General features: G+C 44.0%; 1 protein-coding gene across 1 annotated transcript in view; it reads left to right on the forward strand.

Annotated features, from left to right (window-relative positions):
• The window catches only part of Vstm4 (V-set and transmembrane domain containing 4), an 87,678-nt gene that overhangs the window by 11,253 nt on the left and 54,176 nt on the right, over window positions 1-22,249 (forward strand). The window contains exon 3 of the mRNA XM_042696469.1: window positions 17,211-17,279. Coding sequence (XP_042552403.1) covers window positions 17,211-17,279 — 69 coding nt within the window. The remainder of the gene's footprint in view (window positions 1-17,210; window positions 17,280-22,249) is intronic.

Genomic DNA, 22,249 nt, shown 5'->3' on the forward strand with positions numbered 1-22,249 from the left:
TATATTTCCAGAAGATCTTGGCTACCTACCATGTGCCAGATGGGAGGGTTACCACTATTTGGTCACCATGACTTACTTTATTTGTATTTCTCTTGATTTTAATAAAACTTTCTACTATGTACTTAAATTACATCTTTGTTGCTTCAAACTTGGGAGGGAGAAGGGTATGCCTTGTCTATTGCCCTGGCAAGACTAATGGGACTCCACAGTCAGCTCAGAGAAACTCATTTCCAGAAGGATGGATTGACACTAGAGAAGGTAACTGTGTTGAGGAAATGAGCTACAGCCTGTCAGGGGGATAAGGTCTGTCTTTCCAGCTAGAGAAGCTTTGCATACTCCAGTGAAGATTTCACATTGGGAAAGACAATCGGCTAGTGTTAGTTGGTGTTGTTTACCCCATCACTCAGCGGGCATATATCTTGGTCTGATTCATTGCTATAACAAAATGTCCAAGACTGGATAGTTTTTAAATAAAAAGGATTTAATATTCATAGCTGTGGATGTTGTCCGTCGGAAAGCACAGTGCTTGTGCCTGATGAGGGCTTCTAGCTACATCATGTGCTTAGAAATATGATTTCTAAGGATCACTAGAGTCACAACAGAAGACACAGAAACAATGAATTATTTTGGTATGGTATAACTTACTTCTGTAGAAGGATGCCCTCCAACCAAACTCTAGCAATCAAGCACTTGGAACAGGCAGCCTTCTCCCTCCTAACACAGGGACCCTGACCCTCTGCTCAGATGACCCACGCTCACATTCACAATCTGCTTGTGATTGGCTAAAACGTTATATTGGCTCAGGGGAAGAACTAACCTCTGCATATTGGTGGAAAGTCTGGAAAGTCCAGGAAAGTTTACATTTGGCAAGCAAGTTTCACAGAGGGAGGAGAGGTTTATCATGAATTTTGAGGAAGAAATGGAGACTGAAAATAGTTGAGATGGAGACACACAGGGTTGTTTTTCTCATAATATGGTAGAGGATGACACATGGCAAGTATGCTAGAGAGCTTACCTTGATGACAAATTCACCCCTGTGATAATGCACTCATTCATTAAGCGACCAGTGGACTGATCTGTTTGTGAGGGCTCTGCCCAGTCACCTGCTACCTGTAAACACTATCTTGGAAGTCCTTATTCTGGACCTGAGTAATGGAGCAGTGGATGGAGCTACCAATGAGAAGGGAGGCTTGTGAGCATGTGGGTGGAGCCACCAATGAAAGGGGAGGCCTGTGAACATGTGAGTGGAGCCATTATGATTCACCTACAGGACCACAAAAATGTACAGGAGGCCCATTAAGGACTGGAGGAGAGGACAGTGCTGGAGCTGAGACCTGTGGTTTATATGAGGTGACATCAATATAGGGGGACATGCATGGTGGACCATGTTTATACCAAACATTAAGGATTTTCCACTTGACTTTGTTAGGCCAGTGTTCTCAACTTTGCATTGATTGGCGAAGGCAGACTCCCAAGCCACTGCCTTAGAGGATTCTAGTTTATTGGATCTGGATTGGAGTCTGAATGAGTGACTTACAGTCCAGCTGATCACACTGCTAGACAGGGGAATCTTGGGGAGTCTGCTGGAGTGCCTTAGGCTGTGGAAAATACTGACCCACTTCAGATCTTTTGCTGTTGGCTGCTTAGGGTATGAATTTGGGGATGGCTAGACTAGAAAGAAAAGAGGGGAAGTCTTTCATTGCTGCACAGCTTGAAATGATGGGGAGTTAAACTTGGTGACAAGAATGGAGAGATAGTAAGAAATCAGGTGAGATGTACTTACTGACCTATTCTGTAGGGGTCAGGAAGAGAGCTTCAGCATAAACACAGGGGCATGTTCAGTACCTGTGCCTGATGGGGCCCATGGTTGATAAAGGAATCATGGCTGATAACGAGCCAGTCCATGGGGAGGTTTAGGGCTGAGAATAAGCGTCATGAGATGGCTAAAGGCCATTGGGCCAGGGACATCCATTAGGCACAAATACCTGTGGGACTCAAGCTCTCTTGTGATGTTTTTAAATTTTAATTTATTTCTTTTTGAGATAGTCTTGCTTATGTAACCTGTGCTGGACTAGAACTCACTATTCTCCCATCTCAGTCTTCTGATGGGTGGAGTTACAAGCATATACTACCATGTCCATCCAGCTCTGGAGTGATCTCAGTGTGAGCTGATCTCCAAGCCATGCAAGAGAAAGCTTGTGGATGGGAAGGTTCCCAAAAGGCAGGGGCCAAGGGTGGAATCTGGAAAACACCAACATCTGAGCAGTAGCAAGAGCTAACTTAGCTTGGTGTTCACTGTGTGGGTTTTTCATGCTCTCTGGAAGCAGCTTAGAATCCTGGAGAAAGAGGAGCCACTGTAGAGTGAGGGGCAGCAGCCCTTTCCAAGGAGGTTTGGCTATGCCACGTAGAGGAGCTCCTTGTGAGGAGGGTGTGTGTGTAGGGGAAGGGGGTATTCACATTGTTACTCCAGCTGAATAAAGCCCCATTTCCTTCTGTTTCTATGACAACCACTTGGAGGTAACAGCTTCTTGCTTATTCCATGGGCAGGTGAGGTTCAGGTGGTGTCTCACACAGGTAAGACACAAGGAAGGAAGTGTTCCTGTGGCTCAAAGTGGTAGACCACTAGATTTGAACAAAAGAGCTCAAGGACAGCACCCAGGCCCTGAGTTCAAAGCCACAACTGACCAAAAAACAAAAAAATGTGAGGAAGTGAACTGCAGAGTACTCCCTGTGTTACCCCAAGGAACAGGCTGGTGGGTGGAAGCAAGGCCAATGTGCCTTGTGTCCACATCATAGGTTCACAGCAGGATTGATGTGGGTGGGTGCACAGTGAGGATGGAAATTAAGGGAGACTGAGCAGCGGGTGGGGTGAGGTCCAGCAGGGGCTGGAAGTGCTCAGCACCTCTCTGTCTCTTTCTCTCTCTGTATCTCTTTCTCTATCTCTCTTGGTCTTTCTGTCTCTACCTTCTCTGGGTCTGTCTCTTGTCTGTCTCCCTCTGTCTCTTTGTCTCTCCCTGTCTGTCTGTCTCTATGTCTCTGTCTCTCTCTGTGGCTCATCTCTCTGTTTCTGTCTCTGTGTATGTCTCTGTATATCTCTGTGTGTCTCCCTGTCTCTATAGATCTGTCTCTAAGTTTGTGTGTCTCTCTCTGTCCCTGTCTGTCTCTACCTCTATCTCCATGGCTGTGTGTCTCTCTCTGTCCCTCTGTCTGTCTCTATCTCTGTGTCTCTGTTTCTTTTCCTCTCTGTGTCTCTCTGTGTGACACTTTGTCTCTATGTCTGTCTCTATCTTTGTCTCTATGTCTCTGTCTCTTTATTTCACTGTATCTCTGTGACCCTCTGTCTTTGTCTCTGTGTGTGTCTCTTTGTCTCCTTTCCCTCTGTCTCTACCTCTCTCTGTCTGTCTCTGTCTCTCTGTCTATGTCTCTCTTTCTCCAGACCACTGGATTTTTTTTGTTATGTTGGAGGTGTGCCTAGTGTTCTGAATCGGAAAGAATTCTGTACCCTGCAGGTGTCAGAGTCTAGTAAAGAGATCCCCAAGTGTTTTCAGCTCCTGGTACTTTAGGTTAAGAAACAACCAGCAAACAGTTTTGCTTGCAAAGCAACTGGGGCTAACAAGTCAAGGTCCATCCTAAAATCTGAGTGCATCGAAAATCCCTAGAGACAGACAAGGTGGCTGTTCATCAGGTGTGTTCCAAGGTTGCCCTGAAATGAGGGCAAGCTGTCCTGCTCTGGGGACCAAATTTGTCATGTAAGAAGAAATAAAGCAATTCTTCACCTGAAGTGCTAAGGACCAGAAGTATTTCAGATTTTAGAGCTTTTCACATTTGGGGAGATTTGCATCTATTTTACTAGTTGAGCTTTCCTAATCTGAAATCAGAATGATCTGAAATCAGAAACAAAAGTTAGTAAGGCTGCCTCTGTGCATAATTTTTCAAGTACTGATATCTCCTGTAGTAAATAAAACACCTTGTCCCATAGGTACAAACATCACATGTGACCCTGGTCTTTGGCTCCCTAGCCACCTCCCTCCCATCTCCCCCCTCCTCCCATCTCCCCCACCACACCACACTGTACTGATGGCTCACTTGCTCAAAATCAGACATGTGGTTTGTACATCAGGCCTCTATCTTACTTCGACATCCCTGTCTCCCTCAGGAGCACCCTTTCACCCCTTACCCTTGGCTCCAACATCCAGGTCATTGTGTCCTGTCTCCTGCTCAGTATAGAAATTCCTCTTCTTCCCTTTGCCTTCTGTTCTCCCAAGGCCTTATTTTAATTGTGTGTATGTGTGTGTGTGTGTGTGTGTGTGTGTGTGTGTGTGTGTGTGTGTGTGTGTGTGTTTGAACTTGAAGCCTGGAGCTCTTCTTCAGCTGGCTTGTTCAAGATTGGTGCTCTACCACTAGTTTCACACCTCCAACCCAGCATTTTGTTGGTGAATTGGGAATAGAGTGTCTTGGACCTTCTGACTGGGTTGGCTTCAGACCTTGATCCTCCAGGTCTCAACTTTCTGAATAGCTAGCGTTACAGGTATGAGCTGTAATCCAGCAGCACCAGGATCTCTCCAGGTTTAAGCATCTCTGCCTTCATGTCTTTATCCACCCTGCCTGATTTCTTCTTACCCCAGATTTGTCCTCTAGGTACTGATGTCTTCTTGGTTTCTCCCTAGAAATTGGGCTTTGTAGGGTTACTCAGTGAGAGGGTGGCCTCTGGATTAGTGAGGGAGTCCAAGGATCCCCTGGGCTCAGGCACAGCCCAGTTCTGTGGTCACCAGTGCAGAGATTTGAGACTTTGCATAGGTTTTTTTTTTTTTTTTTGTATTTTTGCTGGTCCTGGGGCTTAAATTCAGGATCTGGATGCTTCCCTGAGCTTTTTTTGTTCAAGCTAGTGCTCTACCACTTGAGCCACTGCTCTTTTTCCAGATGTTAGGTTTAGGGCTAGGGTTTTGTGATTAAATGGAGATAAGACTCACTGACTTCCCTGGCTGGCCTGGCTTTGAACTGTGGTCCTCAGATCTCAGCCTCCTGAGTCCAAATGTGAGCCACCAGCACCCAGCAAGTTTGCATATTTATCAAGGGAATTTGTTCTTTGATCTACAGTCAAGGTCAGGTTTCAATGTGATATGTGGAGAAAACCAGAACTCACTTGTCACTTTAAAAGTTTTGAAGGTAAAGATGAAATGAGAATATGATTTATCATCTGGATGTTTGTTTGACCCCAAAAATGTTAGCGGGGAAATTAATAATTATATCTGAAGTGAAAGAATACCACAGGGAACGGAGACTTCAGGTTTCAGCGGAAGAAAGGAATGAATTCTTTTTTTCTCTGGAGAACTGGAATAGATAATTAGGAATGGAATTTACTAAATAGTTAAGTGTCTGGTTAACGAAGCAAGCATACTTTACCATGTTTACAGTGGCCACTTGTGCAGACACAATCAAGGGGGGAAAGTTGATAACCAGAGTGAAATGACATACCAGAAAGAAACACCCTTCATCCTTCAGACCTGCACGGCAATCACCACTGTGTTGGATGGATTTAGATGAAAAACCTAGACTTGCAAACATGCATGAAGCATCCTCATGATACATCAAGCTCTATCCCAGCTTCTCAGGAGGCTGAGATCTTAGGAGTGAGGTTAGAAGCCAGGTGGGGAAGGAAAATCTGTGAGACTCTTACCTCCATTTAACCACCAAAAAACCAGAAGTGGAACTGTGGTTCAAATGGTAGAGTACTAGCCTTGAGCAAATAAGCTAAGGAGAGTGCCCAGGCCCTGAGTTCAAGCCCCAATACCAACACACACACACACACACACACACACACACACACACACACACACACACACACACACCTCTAAACACTATTTGTAATATAATAGCTAGTTCCCTGTCAGAATGAGAACTTCCTTTCCAACTGCCTTTCATCCTGGAGAAGGCTACTTAATCATTATTTTTCCTTTGCTCTGTATGCCTTTTGTTCTAGAATTTGCCTTAGGCTGAGTGAATTTGGGAGGAGTGGCTGAAAGTAAACCAAGCTGGAACTTTGCTGTTTCCCATAAGCTGTCCCCTGCAGTCACCCGGAAGTCCTCCAGCATGGGACTATGTCCTAGCCCCAAGAGAGCCCATCTTTGGCCTGGGTCCTGCAGAGGCCAGGGAGACAGGAAGTGATCAGCCAGCCTCTAAGAGCAGAAACAGAAGATCTCTGTGTCTCTCTGGGCTTGCTGTTGCCTAAAAATGCTGACCCCATTATAAATAGTAGGGACACAGTTAACATCTGGATAGTTTAATCCTTGGGAACTGTCCCCTTGAAGAAAGAGTTGACTGTGAGCTGAGTATAGCAACATTTGAATTTGCTCTATCTATCGATTGATCTATCTATCTATCTATCTATCTATCTATCTATCTATCTATCTATCTATCTATCTATCTATCTGTCTGTCTGTCTGTCTACCTACCTATTTATTTGGGGGCTGTTCCTGGAGCTTGAACTCAGGGTCTCAAGCTCTAACTTGGCTTTCTTGCTCTACCACGTGTACCATGCCTCCAGTTCATCTTTGTGCTGGTTAGTTGGAGATGGAGACTTTTCTGCCCAGGTTAGATTCAAATCACAATCCTCCAGGTCTCAAGTCTCCTGAGTAGCTAGGATTACAGGTGTGTGCTACTGGTATCCAGCCCTTTTTATTTTATTTTAGTTTAGTTTAGTTTAGCTTTTGTACTAGGCCAAGGGCTTAAACTCAGGCCTTGCTGTTATCCCTGAGCTTTATATTTTGTTCAAGGACAGCACTCTATCATTTGAGCCACAGCTCCACTTCCTGTTTTTGGGTGGATAATTGGAGATAAGAGCCTCCCTGACTTTCCTGTCTTAGCTGGCTTTGAATCGTGACCCTCAAATCTCAGCCCCCTGAGTAGCTAGGATTACAGTTGTAAGCCATGGGGGCCTGGCCTTATCCTGCTCTTTGGAATGTAATTTTTTTTCTTGAAATCTGTGTCCTGCACATAATATTTTTCTGTATGGAAAAGTACATTCAAAGAGTCCTTTTGGAGTCCTTGGTGAACAATACTTATGGGACAGGCTTTCTCTCTTGTTTTGTTGCTATTCTTACTTTCCCTGGGATAAATTGAAGAAGCATTGGTTACTGTTTTTTTTCAACTGTTATTGTAAAGGTGATGCATAGAGGGATTACAGTTACATAAATCAGGTAATGAGTACATCTCTTTTTGAATGGTGTCAACTTTTCCCTGACTTTCTCCCAGTATTTCCTTTCTGTTCCTCTGCCCCACAAATTGTATAGTTCATTTTCAAAATAGTGTCTAGTGAGTATCACTGCTGCATTTGTTTACCCTTTATCCACCATTCCTGTGCTCCCCTCTTACCTTCCTCCAAATAGATAAACTTACAAACAAGACAATACATACAGAAAACAAAAACAGCAACAAAGGAGAAAACAGAAACACACACAAAAACAAAAAATAGAAAATCTCTTTTTTTTCATTTTTTTGGAGTTTATTTAGATACATTTCTTTTTTTTTTTTGGTCTGGTTGTGGGGCCTGAACTCTGGGCCTGGGCACTGTCCCTCAGCTCTTCAACTCAAGGCTAGCACTCTACCACTTAAGCCACAGCACCACTTCCAGCTTTTTTTTCCTGCTTCTGTAGTGCTGAGGAATCGAACCCAGGGCCTCGAGCATGCAAGGCAAGCACTCTACCACTGAGCCACCTTCCCAGCCCAGATACATTTCATTTTATATGATTATATGCACTAGCTATTGAGCCTTTGTGATCCTTTCCTAAGATTATCCTTCTTTGTTCTCAACTGTGTGAATGTCTAGAGTCCTGTATAATTTATCAGGTCCACATTAAAGCTACCAACACAACCATGTTCACTGCAGCATTGTTTACCATAGCCAATATGTGCCTGGATGGATGAATGGATCAAGAAAATGTGATACACACACACACACACACACACACACACACTGGAAATCTATGCTTCCCTCAGAAAGAATGATACCATACCATTCATAAGGAAATGGAAAGACTTGGAAAATTATATTAAGTGAAGTAAGCCAAACCCAAAGAAATATAAGTTGCATCGTTTTCCTCATTTGTTGTAACTAAAATGTGCCTAAATATCTATAAGTAAATACACTGGGTGGTAAAAGACAAAAAATACACTTGATTACTGTTTGTTTATTTTTACTGGTTTTGGATCCTGCCCTGAGCTGGACAGGAAGTTGAGAGCTAGGGACTAGTTCTCTTTCATAGGAACCTTTCTTCATAACACAAACCTAGTCTGCCACATCTACCTGGACTCAACGCCCATCTCTCTTCCAGGACTGTAGTAGACAGGGCTTCTCCAAACAAGATCCTGGGACCAAGAGCCTCAGAATCTCCTGAGAAGTGTCTGCCTAATTAGGTAGATTTTTGTGTGTGCATGTACATGTTAGTACTAGTGCTTGAAACTCAAGGCCTCATACTCTTACATCTTTGCTAAAGGCTGATGCATCACCATTAGAGCCATACTTCTGCTTCTGGCTTTTTCTGTTAGTTAATTGGGAATAGAGTCTGCCTGGGCTGGCTTTGAATTGTGGTTTTCAGATCTGAGCCTCCTGAGTAGCTTGGCTTTGTCCACCTAAGCTGGTTTTGTGCCATGATTCTCAGATCTCAGCCTTCTGAGTAGCTAGGATTGCAGGCATGAGCTATAGCATCTGGCTTCAGACAGATTTTTGAGCTTCCCAGAAGCTGTTCCCTAGGGGCACTGCTTGGCAATCTCTATCTTATAAGCACCTATTCTCCTGTATCTAAGTATTGCAAATGGTTGGCCTTAGGATGCTAAGTAAAAGTCACTCCTTCCAAGGCCAAGATCTGCAGAACCTAGGAGAACACAGCCTAGTCTGTCCAGAAATACAGAAAGGCCAAGACTCATCTTAGCACTTGAGGTTAGTCTTTTCTGCATCCTGATCCAGTTCCCTGTGTGCTCTGTACATGCTGGGGTCTTCTCTCCTCTCCTCTGCTGAGTCTTGCCTCCAGCTCCAGCAGGCTCTGTGTCTTATGGTGTACCTTACTGAGGGTATAATCTATAGTGGCAATTTAAGCTGCTTTCGCTATAGACTCATGGTAAAGGGAATTGAGGGCATAGGTGAACGAGAGGCAGAAACTGTCAGAGGTGGATTTCCCACCCCCACCCCCAAGACCTCTAGGAATCTTTGGCCATCTCTCTTCTGGATACCTGAGTCCATTCTGATAAAGGGTGTCAGCATTCTTGGTGAGTGGCACTGGAGCCCCTCAGTGCCCCCAAGGCATTGTCACAGCACCAGGGGTGAACTGCCAGCCATAGCTGTGAAACATGACACACCCCTCCCTGGAAGTAGGTGGGGCTTCCTTTCCAAGTTAGGATTCAAAGCTCCTAGTTTTGGCATCTCCCTAAGGGCTGGCTTCTTTGTCAGCCAACTGAGGCTCTTTGTTTGCCACCAGCTTCCTGCAGACACAGGGTGGATAGGATCAGTTTGTCTGGTGACCTTAGGGTTGCATTTGATCCTGCCTGTTTGATCTTGCAGCCACGTTCAGTGGAGCAGTGACAAGGTAGACTTCACTTGTCCCTTGTTAGATGTCTCTCCATTCTGCTCCCCTGGGGAGGAACAAGAATGGCTGGCTTTTCAGTCATCTGGGTCACTGCTTCACTGGAAGGACAGACAGACTCTGGGAAAAGACAAGTCAGAAGATAGCTTAACTTATTTTCATTTTTCTTTGTTTTTCTTTGCTCATACCCAGGTTTGAACTCGAGACCACATACTGACTCGACTTCCATGCTTATCTAGCTCTCTGCCACTTGAGAAATGCTTCCAGCCCAGCATTTTGCTGGTTATTTTGTTCTTGCAGACTTTTCTGCTTGGGCTGATTTGAACTGCAATTCTCCAGATCTCAGCAGTAGCTAGGATTACAGGCATGAGCCACTACTATACAGCTGAGATGGCTTTACATCCTTTCCCCCAGGAGAGAGGATTCTGTCTATTATTCTTAACTTGATCCTGTCCTCCAGTGTTGTCCAGAACTGCCATCCCCCACCCATCACAGTTGAGCCCCTGGGAAATGAATGGGGTAAAGCACAAAGTCAGAAAGATAGGGAAAAGCCAAGATTACATACCTCTCAAGCAAGACCCAAGGCAGACAGGCTCCCTAACTGTACACAGTGCCAGAGGAATGGGTGATGTTCTCTGGACAGTGGTCAATGTGGTGCAGTCTATAGCTTCTTGGGTTCAGTCTTGAACCCAAGCATAGATTACTACAGCATCTTGGGTGCCACCCTCCATGGGAAGCAGATCCTGAGGGGTAAAGCTGTGTATTGATCACCCAGGTCAAGGTCCTGATGCTTTTGTAGGAACTCAGGCTGGGGCCTTCATCTTCTAGTTCATCCAGGAAATCCCTTCTAGGACCAGAACTAGAAGGTGTCACCATAAATAGCCAACACCAAGGCCTGATGCCCAGGCCAATGACAGTGCTCTGAGCCTGCCACTGTGCCAACGTGTCTGCCACTCAGTAAGCTGTACCTGTCACATAAAGTGAGTCTGTTTCTCTCACAGCAAGTGGGAGATCAACAAACGAGACCGACTTCCTTCCTCCCTCCCTCCCTTCCTGCCTCCCTCCCTTCCTCCCTGCCTCCCTCCCTCCCTCCCTCCCTCCCTTCCTCCCTCCCTCCCTCCCTCCCTCCCTTCTTTCCTTCCTTCCTTCCTTCTTTCTTTCTTCCAGTGGGTCATGTGTTGCCACTCTGCCCTTCCTGGCTTTACTTTTTAAAATAAAATTTATTTTCACTACTTAAAAACCCCACATTTCATATCAAGACTAAACAATTCAAATGTTTTAAACATACATGTGTTTTTCTAAGTAGGTCTGATTTGAACTCAGGGCTTTATACTCACCAGGAAGGTGCTCTACCTATTGATCCATACCCCTTAGCACTTTTTTCATGCCAGTTCTGGGGCTTGAACTCAGGACCTAAGCACTGTCTCTGAGCTTTTGTGTTCAAGGCTAGTACTCTACCACTTGAGCCACAGCTCCACCTCTGGCATTTTGGTAGATAACTAGAGCTGAGTCTCCCAAACTTTTCTGCCTAGGCTGCATTTGAACTGAGATCCTCAGATCTTAGCCTTCTGAGTACCTTAGATTACAGGCATGAGCCCTAGGCTCCTCGCTCCTGACTTTCCTTTTAACTACTCTATTCCTCTTTCTACTGTGAGCTCTAAAGTCCACTGGGCAGTGAGCATGTTGGTCAAGCAGATCAAGAGACCACTAAAGCTTTGCTCAGAACGGAGGGATGGTGCTGGGGCACTGCGTGGATGTCCATGTACTTCTCCTCTGGCTGGGTACTGAGAAGCCCTGAGTCCTCGGGGAGGTCCTGCACTGCCCTCACTTATGGTGCCCAGATGCAGGCAGGGTGGAGGAATGGAGAGCTCAGAAATGCAGTGGGTTCCCCTAGAAGTAGATCACACCCCACATCTGCAGTGATGAGGCAGACTGTGTCTGCCCCAGCTCTCACCAGGACCTTACAGGACAAGGCACTGGTGACTGTTGGGAGGGTGGATCTGGCTGCTCCTCTGTGAGTACGATAAGAAAGGACAGCCACAGGGGCATCTAGACTGCTTGTTGGGTCGTGTGTGTGTGTGTGTGTGTGTGTGAGAGAGAGAGAGAGAGAGAGAGAGAGAGAGAGAAGAGCAACCTAGTTCACAGTGGATAGACTTACTGTCTCTCGTCTGAGAGACTAGCCTGTTAAAAGCTAACTGCACTGGAAATGGTTAGAAATGTTCTTCACGAGAGGTGGGTTGGGAGAGATGGGTGACAATGTTATCAGACACTTTATATTCATATACTGTTTTGTAGAATGGGAACTTCTTTGTACAACCACTTAATAAAAAAATTATAAAAAGGAATGTTCTTCAAGAAATTTGCATTTTATTCCAGAAGGCTTTGACTAACATGGACCATCTTTGATTGCAACCTGTGTTCTTGTTTTCCTTGGCTTATGCTTTTGTTTGTTATATGGTTCTAAGATGCCAACTGCAGACCTTATGCATGCTAAACCCTCCATCTACCAGTGAGCTTTATCTTTAGCCCTTACAAAGTAATGTTTTTGAGAGGTATTTTATCATCTTCAAGACTATCCACCCCTGTACTGGGGTGATAGGAGAAACTGGCCATATTTTTGTGTCAGTCCTGGGGCTTGAACTCAGGGCCTGAGCACTGTCCCTTAGCTATAGTCACACAAGGCTGATGCAGCACCACTCTGGCTTTTTAGTGTTTAATTGGAGATTAGTCTCATAGACTTTCCAACCTGGGCTGCATTTGAATCTTGATTTTCAGATCTCAGCTTTCTGACCTGCTATGATTATAGTAGGAGCCACCAATACCTGGCACAAAGGTCATTTTGTATGAACCACATGAAGTCCGCTGTGGAGGGAGCTATTAATAAAGTAGAGACTTGGATTGTCTTGTGGCTGTGGGTTTGGCCATGTCCACTAGCCCCAGTTCCTTATAATCTTTGGACTCAGACACATCCTTCAACAACATCTCAAATTCACATAGAAATAGCTCAAGGTTAGCAAAGGACACAAGATGTTACAGCAGACCTTGAGAACATTCCCCAAGCTCTGACAGTGTCCCCATACAATTATTGTCTTATCTTTTAAAAAAGATAAGATTCCTTATAATCTTCCAACACTACAGTTAGTGTCGTGTGTGTGTGTGTGTGTGTGTGTGTGTGTGTGTGTGTGTGTGTGTGTGTATGTGTATGTGCGTGCATGCATGTGCACATGCCAGTCCTGGATCTTGAACTCAGGGCCTATGTGCTGCACCTGAGCATTTTTGTTCAGAGCTTTTTTGCTCTACTGCTTAAGACACAGTTCTACTTCTGGGTTTTTGGTGGTTCACTGAAGATAAGAGTCTCATGGTCTTTCTTGCTTTAGCTGGCTTCAAACCATGATCCTAAGATCTTAGCTTCTTGAGTAGCTAGGATTATAGGTGTGAGCCACCAGTGCCTTGCCAAACTTGCTATATTATCCTATCAAATGTTTGCCCTAGGAAAGGTGAGGAAAGCCTAAGGAACATACATCTATTAATCTCTTAAATAGAGCCCCATTAGCTTAGACTTCCAGTTTGTGAGATTTATCAAAGCTTGTCCCTGTACATATATCAGGGAGAATTTGTTACCTTCTATCCCTAACTGTCAATGAACTCATTCATCATAGATGATGAAAGATGGCTGAAACCCCAGTCTGTGGCTAGGACAGCAGCCCATTAAAGTTGGTTGATTTAGCCAAAGGATGGGTGATTTACACTCATGTCAGGGGTGGATATTACACACTGGTTCTAGGTTCAAAATTAGAGCAATCAAGAATAGACAGGAATCCCATCCTTAGGAAGTTGACCTACAAGAGTGACGAGCTTCCAGACCGAGACTCTGCTTTCACCTCCTGAAAAGTAAGCTTTTTGGAGGTATCTTTATTACCTATCTCTGTGCTATCTTCACTCAGATTTTGTCAGCTGAGCTTGTCTATACACTCAAATGATTGAAGCCATGGAAACCCACTCAAGCCAATTCAGGAAGGGGCAAGGATGGTTTGATTGTGTAGGGCTCATACACTGCAAGGGTAGTAAGTACCACATCAGGCCTCTTGAGACCTGGAGCTTAATGGAGCTCAGGTCTCCCTTCCATCTTCCCTTGTACTAACCCATGAGAGGAAGGGCAAATAAGAAAAAGACCAGACATTATAAAAACTTAAAAGCAATCCCCTGAACAGTCCAAACCTTAATTAGATTAATGTAATCATCCACCTGTAACTTTCCACCAGAAAATTAAAATTTTTATCTAGTACTCTCATGATTTTCTATCTAATAATGTCTGATTTTCAATTAGTCAGTCAAGGGAGATGGCAAAAACAGATGATAGAAACAAGTCTATGGATGATGCAGGCATGAAAGTTATCAGGGATGGCCATTTAAATTTTATGATTAATATGGTTAGGAAATTAGATGACAAGCTGCAGATGACAAGGTTATAAGAAAATCAATTAAATGAATAGTTTAGAACTGAAAGATGCAATAAATGAAAATTAAAAATACAATGAAGTGGCTTTTATAGCAGATAGACTTAGTTGAAAAGAAGATTAGGGATCTGGAAGACAAATCAATAGAAAATATTTAGCATAAGCACAGGAAGAAAATTCAGAATTGAGTTTCATATTATTTGAGTTTTGTATTATTATACAAAAAAATTGCACTAATTGAAGTCTCAGGTCATCTTTGCCACATTGCTTTCCTCTTGTACTAATTCTATCTTTAAGTAGTTGTACAAAGGAATTTTGGTTCAACATATCATACAATTTTTATTATCTTTAAGTGATTATGCAGATGAGGTGCCATTTACCAAAGCAGTTTATGAATACAGTGCATCTTGATCTTTATCTCCCCTTCCACATTCTCACCCCCCTTCGGCCCACTCCTTCCCTTACTTTTCATAGTTTTATAGTATATACAATGAGTTCTTGGCTGCATTCTCCCCATTTTCTGCCCTTCATTCATCTGCCCCTCTCACGTTGGCTCCACACCTACATGATGTACCAATTTCCTGGACCTGATTTTGTTGGGCTTTGATCTAGTCTTTCTAAAGATTATACTATTTGAGCTCTCCATAGAGTCATTCATTTGTAACCACTTGCATATCACCCAGTATGATTACTTATAGATTATACATACATTCTATCTACTGCATATGAGGGAAACGGTGCAACCTTTGTTTTTCTGGCTTATTCAATATTTTTTCCAAGTCTTTCCATTTCCTTACAAATGATGCAATATCATCTTTCTAATAGATAAGTAAAATTTCTTTGTGTGTATACAACACATTTTCTTGATCCATTCATCCATTGAGGGGCATCTAGGCTGATTCCATATCTTGGCTATGGTAAATAGTGCTACAATGAACACGGCTGTTCTGGCGGTTTTACTATAAGCTTGTTTGCGTTCTATAGTACAATGCATTTTGATCTAAGTCACCCATTCATAGTTCTTCTATCTCTCCCAACCCCACTCATTCCCTCAAGTTACCTGGTTGCATTAGCTATTATATTATGACTATATGCTCATCCCTCCTCTTTTCAACGATCCTTTTTTTCAAAAAAGAAATGTCCAGCCCTAGATTCTCTGGTCTCAAGTTCTTCAACAACACTGACTATATGTGGCCATTTAAATGTAAATGAATTAACATTTAATTTGATTTCAAACTCAGTTCTTTAGTCAAACTAGTCACATTTCAAGTAATCAGAAGCTACCTGTGACCAACTGTACACTGTTCAACAGTGTGGTTACAGAACATTTCCAACCTCTTAGAGATTTCTATTTAGCAATAATTTCATTCCCTGCAGGTTTGTTAGTTTACTTTTTGGGTTTTTACTTGTGATGGATCTCTTCCTCTAGTGTTACATTCTAGGTTTGACACTGTAGAACTAAGCTCTGTTTCCTGCCTTTTGGAAGCTGGCACAGTAAATTTGCTGGTCAATCACCAACTCAAAGAAGACTAAATAACATCAGAATCCAGACCCTGCTGTTCTGTAAAACTGTTGCATGGGAGATGGTATTCAGGGTGACTGAAGGAGCCATCATATACAACTCTTCTGTGTAATATGTCAGATTGTAGGAAGACTTTCATTGGAATGGTAATATAACATTTCCAAGTATATGAAGCAAATGGTGCTTGATGGAAGTGTATCTTGACTTTGCCATTGACTGACATTTTTGTTTGTTTTTTTTCTTTTCTATTCTTTCTTCCTTTTTTCTTTTCCTTCTCTTTCCTTCCTTCCTTCCTTCCTTCCTCCCTCTTTCCCTCCCTCTCTCTCTTTTTCTCTCTCTTTCTCTCTTTCTTTCTTTATTTTTGGTGCAGGTCCCAGGGCTTGAACTCAAGGCCTGGACATTTTCTCTGAGCTTTTTGTGCTCTACCATTTTGAGCTACAGCTCTATTGCCGGCTTTTTAGTAATTAGTTGGAGGTAAGAGTCTTACGGACTTTCCTGCCTGGGCTGGCTTTGAACTGATCCTCAGATCCCAGCCTCCTAGGATTACAGGCATGAGCCACTAACATCTGGAAACATTTTTTAAATATACTTTTCTTGGTACTAGTACTGGGGCTTGAATTCAGGGCCTTTCACACTTGGTTTTTGCTCAAGATAGTGCTCTACCTCTTGAACCAGAGCTCCATTTCTGGTTTTGTAGTGGTTAATTGGAGATAAAGGTCTCTCAGATTTGTTTGCCTTGGCTGGCTTTGAACCACAATCCTCAGATCTCAGCCTCCTGAATAGCTAGGATTATGGGCATAAGCCACTAGCACCTGTGAGTGTGTGTGTGTGTGTGTGTGTGTGTGTGTGTGTGTGTGTGTGTGTGTGTGTGTATGTGTGTATGTGTGTATACAGTCCTGGGGCTTGGACTCAGGGCCTGGGCATGGTCTCTGAGATTTTTTTGCTTTTTTTCAATGCTAGTGCTCTTTCATTTGAGCTTCAGTTCTACTTCTTGCTTTTTGGTGGTTAGTTGGGGATAAGAGTCTCACAGACTTTTCTGCCCAGGCTGGCTTCAAACTATGATTCCCCATATCTCAGCCTCCTGAGTAGCTAGGATTACAAGCATGAGAATGTAATACCTGGCTATTCTAGGAAAGAGAAAATCTGGTTTCCAGAGTTGTCTCAGTGAAATGGCGGATTTGGCTGGATTGCAAGGTGCCATCTTGTCAAGAGTGTTGATTTCTTTCTTTTTTTGTCAGTTGTAGGGCTTGAACTCAGGGCCTGGGCATTTTTGTTCAAGACTAGCACTCTGTCACTTTGAGCCACAGCTCCACTTCCACCTTTTTGATGGTTAATTGGAGATAAGAGTCTGATGGACTTTCCTGCCTGGGCTGGCTTTGAACCACGGTCCTCAGATCTCAGCCTCCTGAGTAGCTAGGATTACAGGCATGAACCACTGGCTGCATTTACTGATTTAAACACAGACAGCTTACTTTCCTTCTCCTGGGACCCACTTTCAGAGCTGTTGAGTATATGATATTATATCTTCCCTTGATATGTGTTTTTACCAGTGTGATCATCACTTTATCAATTTAAGTTCATGGCATTATATAGGGTGGGGACCAGTACCATAAGCCTCTACATTTCATACTGACTTTTTCCTTTTGTCTCTTCCAGTGTTTTCCCTCAAAGCTTCAGAAGATTCATCCTTTGAGAAGAAGCAAAAGACCTGGGCAGTGTTTGAAGGTAAATGTGTCACTTTTTCTGATTAAAAGATGCAGCTTCACTTTAAGATAATAGAAACGGAACAGAAATAGAAGAGGGGACTCCAGATTCTTAGTTTGGCCATAACATGAAGTTTTGATTGATTGATTGATTTTTGGCCAGTACTGTGTCTTAAACTCAGGGCTCTACAGTCTTGCTTGGCCTTTTCTACTTAAGGCTCACACTCTACCACTTAGGCCACAGCTCCACTCCAGCTTTTTGCTGGTTCACTGGAGATAAGAGTCTCACAGACTTTTCTGTTCAGGGTAGCTTGCAACCATAATCCTCAGATATCAGCCTCTTGATTATAAGCATGAGCCACCAGTATCTGGCTCAAACTTGTTTTTTGTCCTAAATTTACTCATGAATAAGATGGTCTCAGCCCACAAGTTTTGTCCAGAACCCTTTCTCCTGGTGATGTTAGACAGGAGTTTTCAAATAGTCTAAAATAAACAATGTATCTACTAAGAATGCCTTTAATATCAGGTTGCTTAAGAAGTTTGAGGTTCTAGAACAAGTTTCCACATCTAAAATTAGTGGTTTTTAATCTCATTCATGGAGCTTACAACTGATGAAACATGAATAGCATCTTTAGTGAGGATGATTTAGTTGGAACTAGTTTGAAGCTCTGTGGTTGGGAGCTGGAGGTATGGATCAAGTGCTGGAGTGCCAGCCTTGGGTAAAACAGCTGAGTGAAAACACAAGGTCCTGAGTTCAAGCCCTAGTCCCAGCATGTGCGCGCGCGCGCGCGCGCACACACACACACACACACATACACACACACAAAGCTGCATGGATGATTTCAGCATGCGGCCACCCTAGGAGATACAGCTGAGAAGTTGTTCCCAAAGTGTAGGCCTACCGTCATTACCATCATCACCATCATCATTACCTTTATCATTAGCAATAGCAGCTACTGCCGTCAGCTTGTTGCAGACACATGGTGTCAGCCTTAGCTTACTGAGTGGTAGACTATGGATTTTTACATCATCTGGATGGTTCTGCTGCACATACTCCCATGTGAACCTTAGTAGGTGTCAATTCTGCCAATGTCTGGTGGCATTTTTGGTAGCCACGCTTGTGGGGGTACCATTAGCCAGGGAACTGCAAAATACCTTACAACACTGAGCAAGGTTCACACAGCAAAGAACTTTGGCCCCAAATGGGAAGAGTGCTGAGGCTGCACCTTACTTTGGAGGAAAGCAAGTTGAGACAGCGCATGACCCACATGGCCGAGGATGATGTGAAGTGATTGCTCACACAATGAATGCATGTGCTTTGTCAGTTCTCAGGCAGATCTTTTGATCTGGGAAGGATTGGCTCCTGTTAATAGGTGGTCAGAAGCATGGGAGAATTATGTCTTGTGAAGGCTTTGGGCTTAATGGTAAGGAATGATCTTGGTAAAAAAGATCAAAAGAGGGGTGTGTGTCTGGAAACCCCCCTTAACCCTGGCCCCCGTGAGCCCAGTGAGGGATGGGTAGCAGAGGAGGGCAGGCTGTGGGAAAGCACATGGGTCCAAACCCATCTCTTTTAGTTACCATGTGATAAAGCAAAGCACCAAGGCACTGCCACTCTTAGGAAAATGCAATGTGAATTGTGAACATTGCTAACCATAAGTAGTCACACTGTTAGGATTTTGTTATTGTTTGATTATTTTTTAGGTGCCAGTAATGGGGCTTGAACTCAGGACCTCAAGCTGACACTTGGCTTTTTTTTTCTCAAGGCTGGCACTCTTCTACTTGAGTCACGCCTCCACTTCTAGCTTTTTGTTAGTAAGTAAGAGGTCTCATAGACTTTTCTGCCTAGGCTGGCTTTGAACTGTGATCCTTAGATTTCAACCTCCTGTGTCGCTAGGATTAGAAACTACAGACGTGTAGAGCCATCAGAGCCCAACTTTATCCTTGCATATTTTTGCTACAAGTAGTTCCTTTCCCAAATTGTACTTTACTGCAACAATCATTCGTTGTAATCCCTGGCTTTTCTTCTGTTCCCACCCCCCCCCCCCCGCCCTTTTTTTCCACTTGTCCTGAGATTTGAACTTGGGGCCTAGGTGCTATCCCTGAGTTTCTTTTGCTCAAGGCTAGAACTCAACTACTTGAACCACAGTTCCACTTCCAGCTTTTTCTGAGTAGATAATTGGAGATAAGAGTCTCACAAACTTCCCTGCCTAGACTGGCTTTGAAGACTGTCTCCTTTAGCTAGGATTGCTTACAGGCATGAGCCACTGGCACCTGGCTCTTCTGCCCACTTTGAAGTTGTCCTTTTCTTTATCTGGTGACTTTCTCATAGCCAAATATTACCAGGTTCCTCCCTCTGCTTTTTATTCTGCTTCCTTTTAGGCAGAGGTGATAGTGATTTCATTCCCTAGAGTGAAATGAACTTAAAACAGACTAGCTGGTTATTTGTGTGTGTGTGTGTGAATACTGGATTTGAACTCTCACTTGGCTTTTTGCTCAAGGCTGGCATTCTACCACTTGAGCCACATTTGGACTTTGTTAGGAAAATGGAGGAGAACAGAAATGGAATAGGCTGGACTTGATTGTTAATAGGCAAGGACTGTTTATTGCCAGTGAGGGACACAGACTTTCCCACAGGTTTGGAGGTTGTGCAAGGGGCTAGATGTTAGGGTGAGCTTATCTAGAGTTTAACAAGGAAGCAGAAAATAAAAATGGGTTATGGTCTCTTGGGGGCCCAGGGCGATGTCCTTGGCCAGGCCCAGAGTGGAATGCTCCACCTGGTTTGAGCAGCGATTGTCCCCTGGTCACCAGCGGCAGTGTCCTTGGCCAGGCCCTGATTGGAACCTGCCTGCAGACAGGCATGTGGTCAAGCATGTTTGTGTGCACCTGGTGTCGTGCTTGACCTCGGGGAATAGGCAGGAGTCAGTCCTTCAGACTTCCAAGCTAGCTGATTTTGACCATAAGTTGTTGTTTTTTTCTTTTTTCTTTTGGAGTTTTCCTATGATGTGGCACTGTGATGGTAGGGAGAGAAGGCAGGTAAGGAAATGACCTATGGTTTCCAAGGTAGGCCACTACAGGGTGAACCAGAGGGAGTCCTGTGTGTCTAAGATGCTAATACTCTCCTCGGGGAAGACCGAAGTCTTTTTCCCTGTAGTTCTGATTATCATATTAAAAAGAGATGAAAGAATCTGCACCTTTACAAAGTCTAAGGTAGTTTCAATGCCAGTGGTCTGAGGATCATATTTTTTAAATTAGATGGTAAACCAGGTGCCAGTGGCTCACACCTGTAATCCTACCTTCTTGGAAATTTGAGATCTTAGTATCACAGTTCAAAGTCAGCCCTGGCAGAGTCCATGAGTCTCTTCACTTAATTAGCAAAAAGCCAGAAGTGGAGGTGTAGCTCAAGTAATATAGTGGTAGCCGTTAGCAACAAAAGCTATGGGACTGCACGCAGGCCCTGAGTTTTAACTCCAGTATCTGCGCACACACACACACACACACACACACAAATGAGATAGTGTCAAAAGAAAACCTTATTCAGGCACTGGTGACTACTGAGAAGCTGGTAATCCTAGGCATCCAGGAGGCTGAGATCTGAGGTTTATGGTTTGAAGCCATACCAGGCAGGAAAGTTAACCACCAGAAAACTGGGAGTAGAGCTGTGGCTCAAAGTGGTAGAGCCTTGAGAGAAAAAGCTCAGGGACAGCATCCAGGCCCTGAGTTCAAGCCCCCACAATCAACAACAACAACAACAACAAAAAGAAGACCTTATATATCTGGGAAAACAATAGCATTTAGGCAGGACACACCTTGTATTAGGTGGCATGGTAATCAGAATCTCTGACATACTTCTTAGGACTGATGACATTTTAGAATTCCTGTGCAGCCTCAGAATATCAGCCTCACTCCCCCACTCATCCTGTGCAGAGCCTGTCACTCATAGCAGACTTTTCCTCTATGAAGACAATCAGGTCCTTCCAGAAGCTCAGATCACTAAGCATGCCTCCTCAGCAGCTGTTTCTAAGCTTTCTCTTCCTCTCATTTCTGCAGCACCACCAGCAGCAGCAGCAAAAAAAAAAATATCTATCCCCGACAGCAGTGTGTTTTTGCTTTATTAACTGGCCACTGCTTTGGCAAAGGTCAGGGGTACAGTTGAAACTCTCTAGCATAAAGTTTGAGGCCTTTTGTCCGTAGAAGGGAGGGCTTCAGTGGGGTTGGGGATGGATACCTATCCTCCTGGGGCCTAGCTTGACTGAGAGCAAGCTGAACAAAACAAGCATTGATTGTCAGGCCTTTTGCTGAACCTCCACAGTGAGTTAAAAGTCCCGCAGGACAACCGAGCAGGTATTTTGCCCTGAGCAAGACAGCATTACAGGCTGCATTCAAAAACACTACAAGTTCAGAGTTTTGTGGCCAGATTGGCCATCTCGTAGGCTCTTGAATTTGCCCAGAAAATACTGATCCTTTTTTCTTGACCCAGTGAATGATACAGGGCCAGGAGGAGTGGGATTCCTTGATTGTACTAAGGAATGCTAGAATCACCCAATTTCAAAGCAGGGCGGATCTCCCTGCCAGGTTGCCAGGCAACAGGTGCTGCTGGCTGCCTTGTCCAGGCCAGGTCAGGCAGTCTGGGAGGGTGGGCAGAGCTGGCATGCCACACTGCCACCCTGTCTTGTCAGCCCCTATGGTGTGCTCAGTGCCTGCAGCCTGCCGGCCTGGCCATCTGCTTTGGGGAAGTCTGAGCATTTTCAGCAGTTAGTCTGAAAATGACAATGATGTCTTTGGAAGTCCAGTGGCGAAAGATAAAACTGAAAATGGATTCAGGGACCCGAACATAGTCTTTGGTGTTAGTGTTGGATGTGCAAAATAATCCTTGATATTTCATTACTTTATTTTACTTTATTGTTTTATTGATTTATTTAGTTTGTGCAAGACTAGGAAGAAATCCAAAGCTTCATAATGCTAGGCATGCATTCTGCCACTGAATTACAACCC

The sequence above is a fragment of the Dipodomys spectabilis genome, unplaced genomic scaffold (assembly GCF_019054845.1).
Source record: "Dipodomys spectabilis isolate Male_0828 unplaced genomic scaffold, ASM1905484v1 ptg000207l, whole genome shotgun sequence".
NCBI lineage: Eukaryota > Metazoa > Chordata > Mammalia > Rodentia > Heteromyidae > Dipodomys > Dipodomys spectabilis.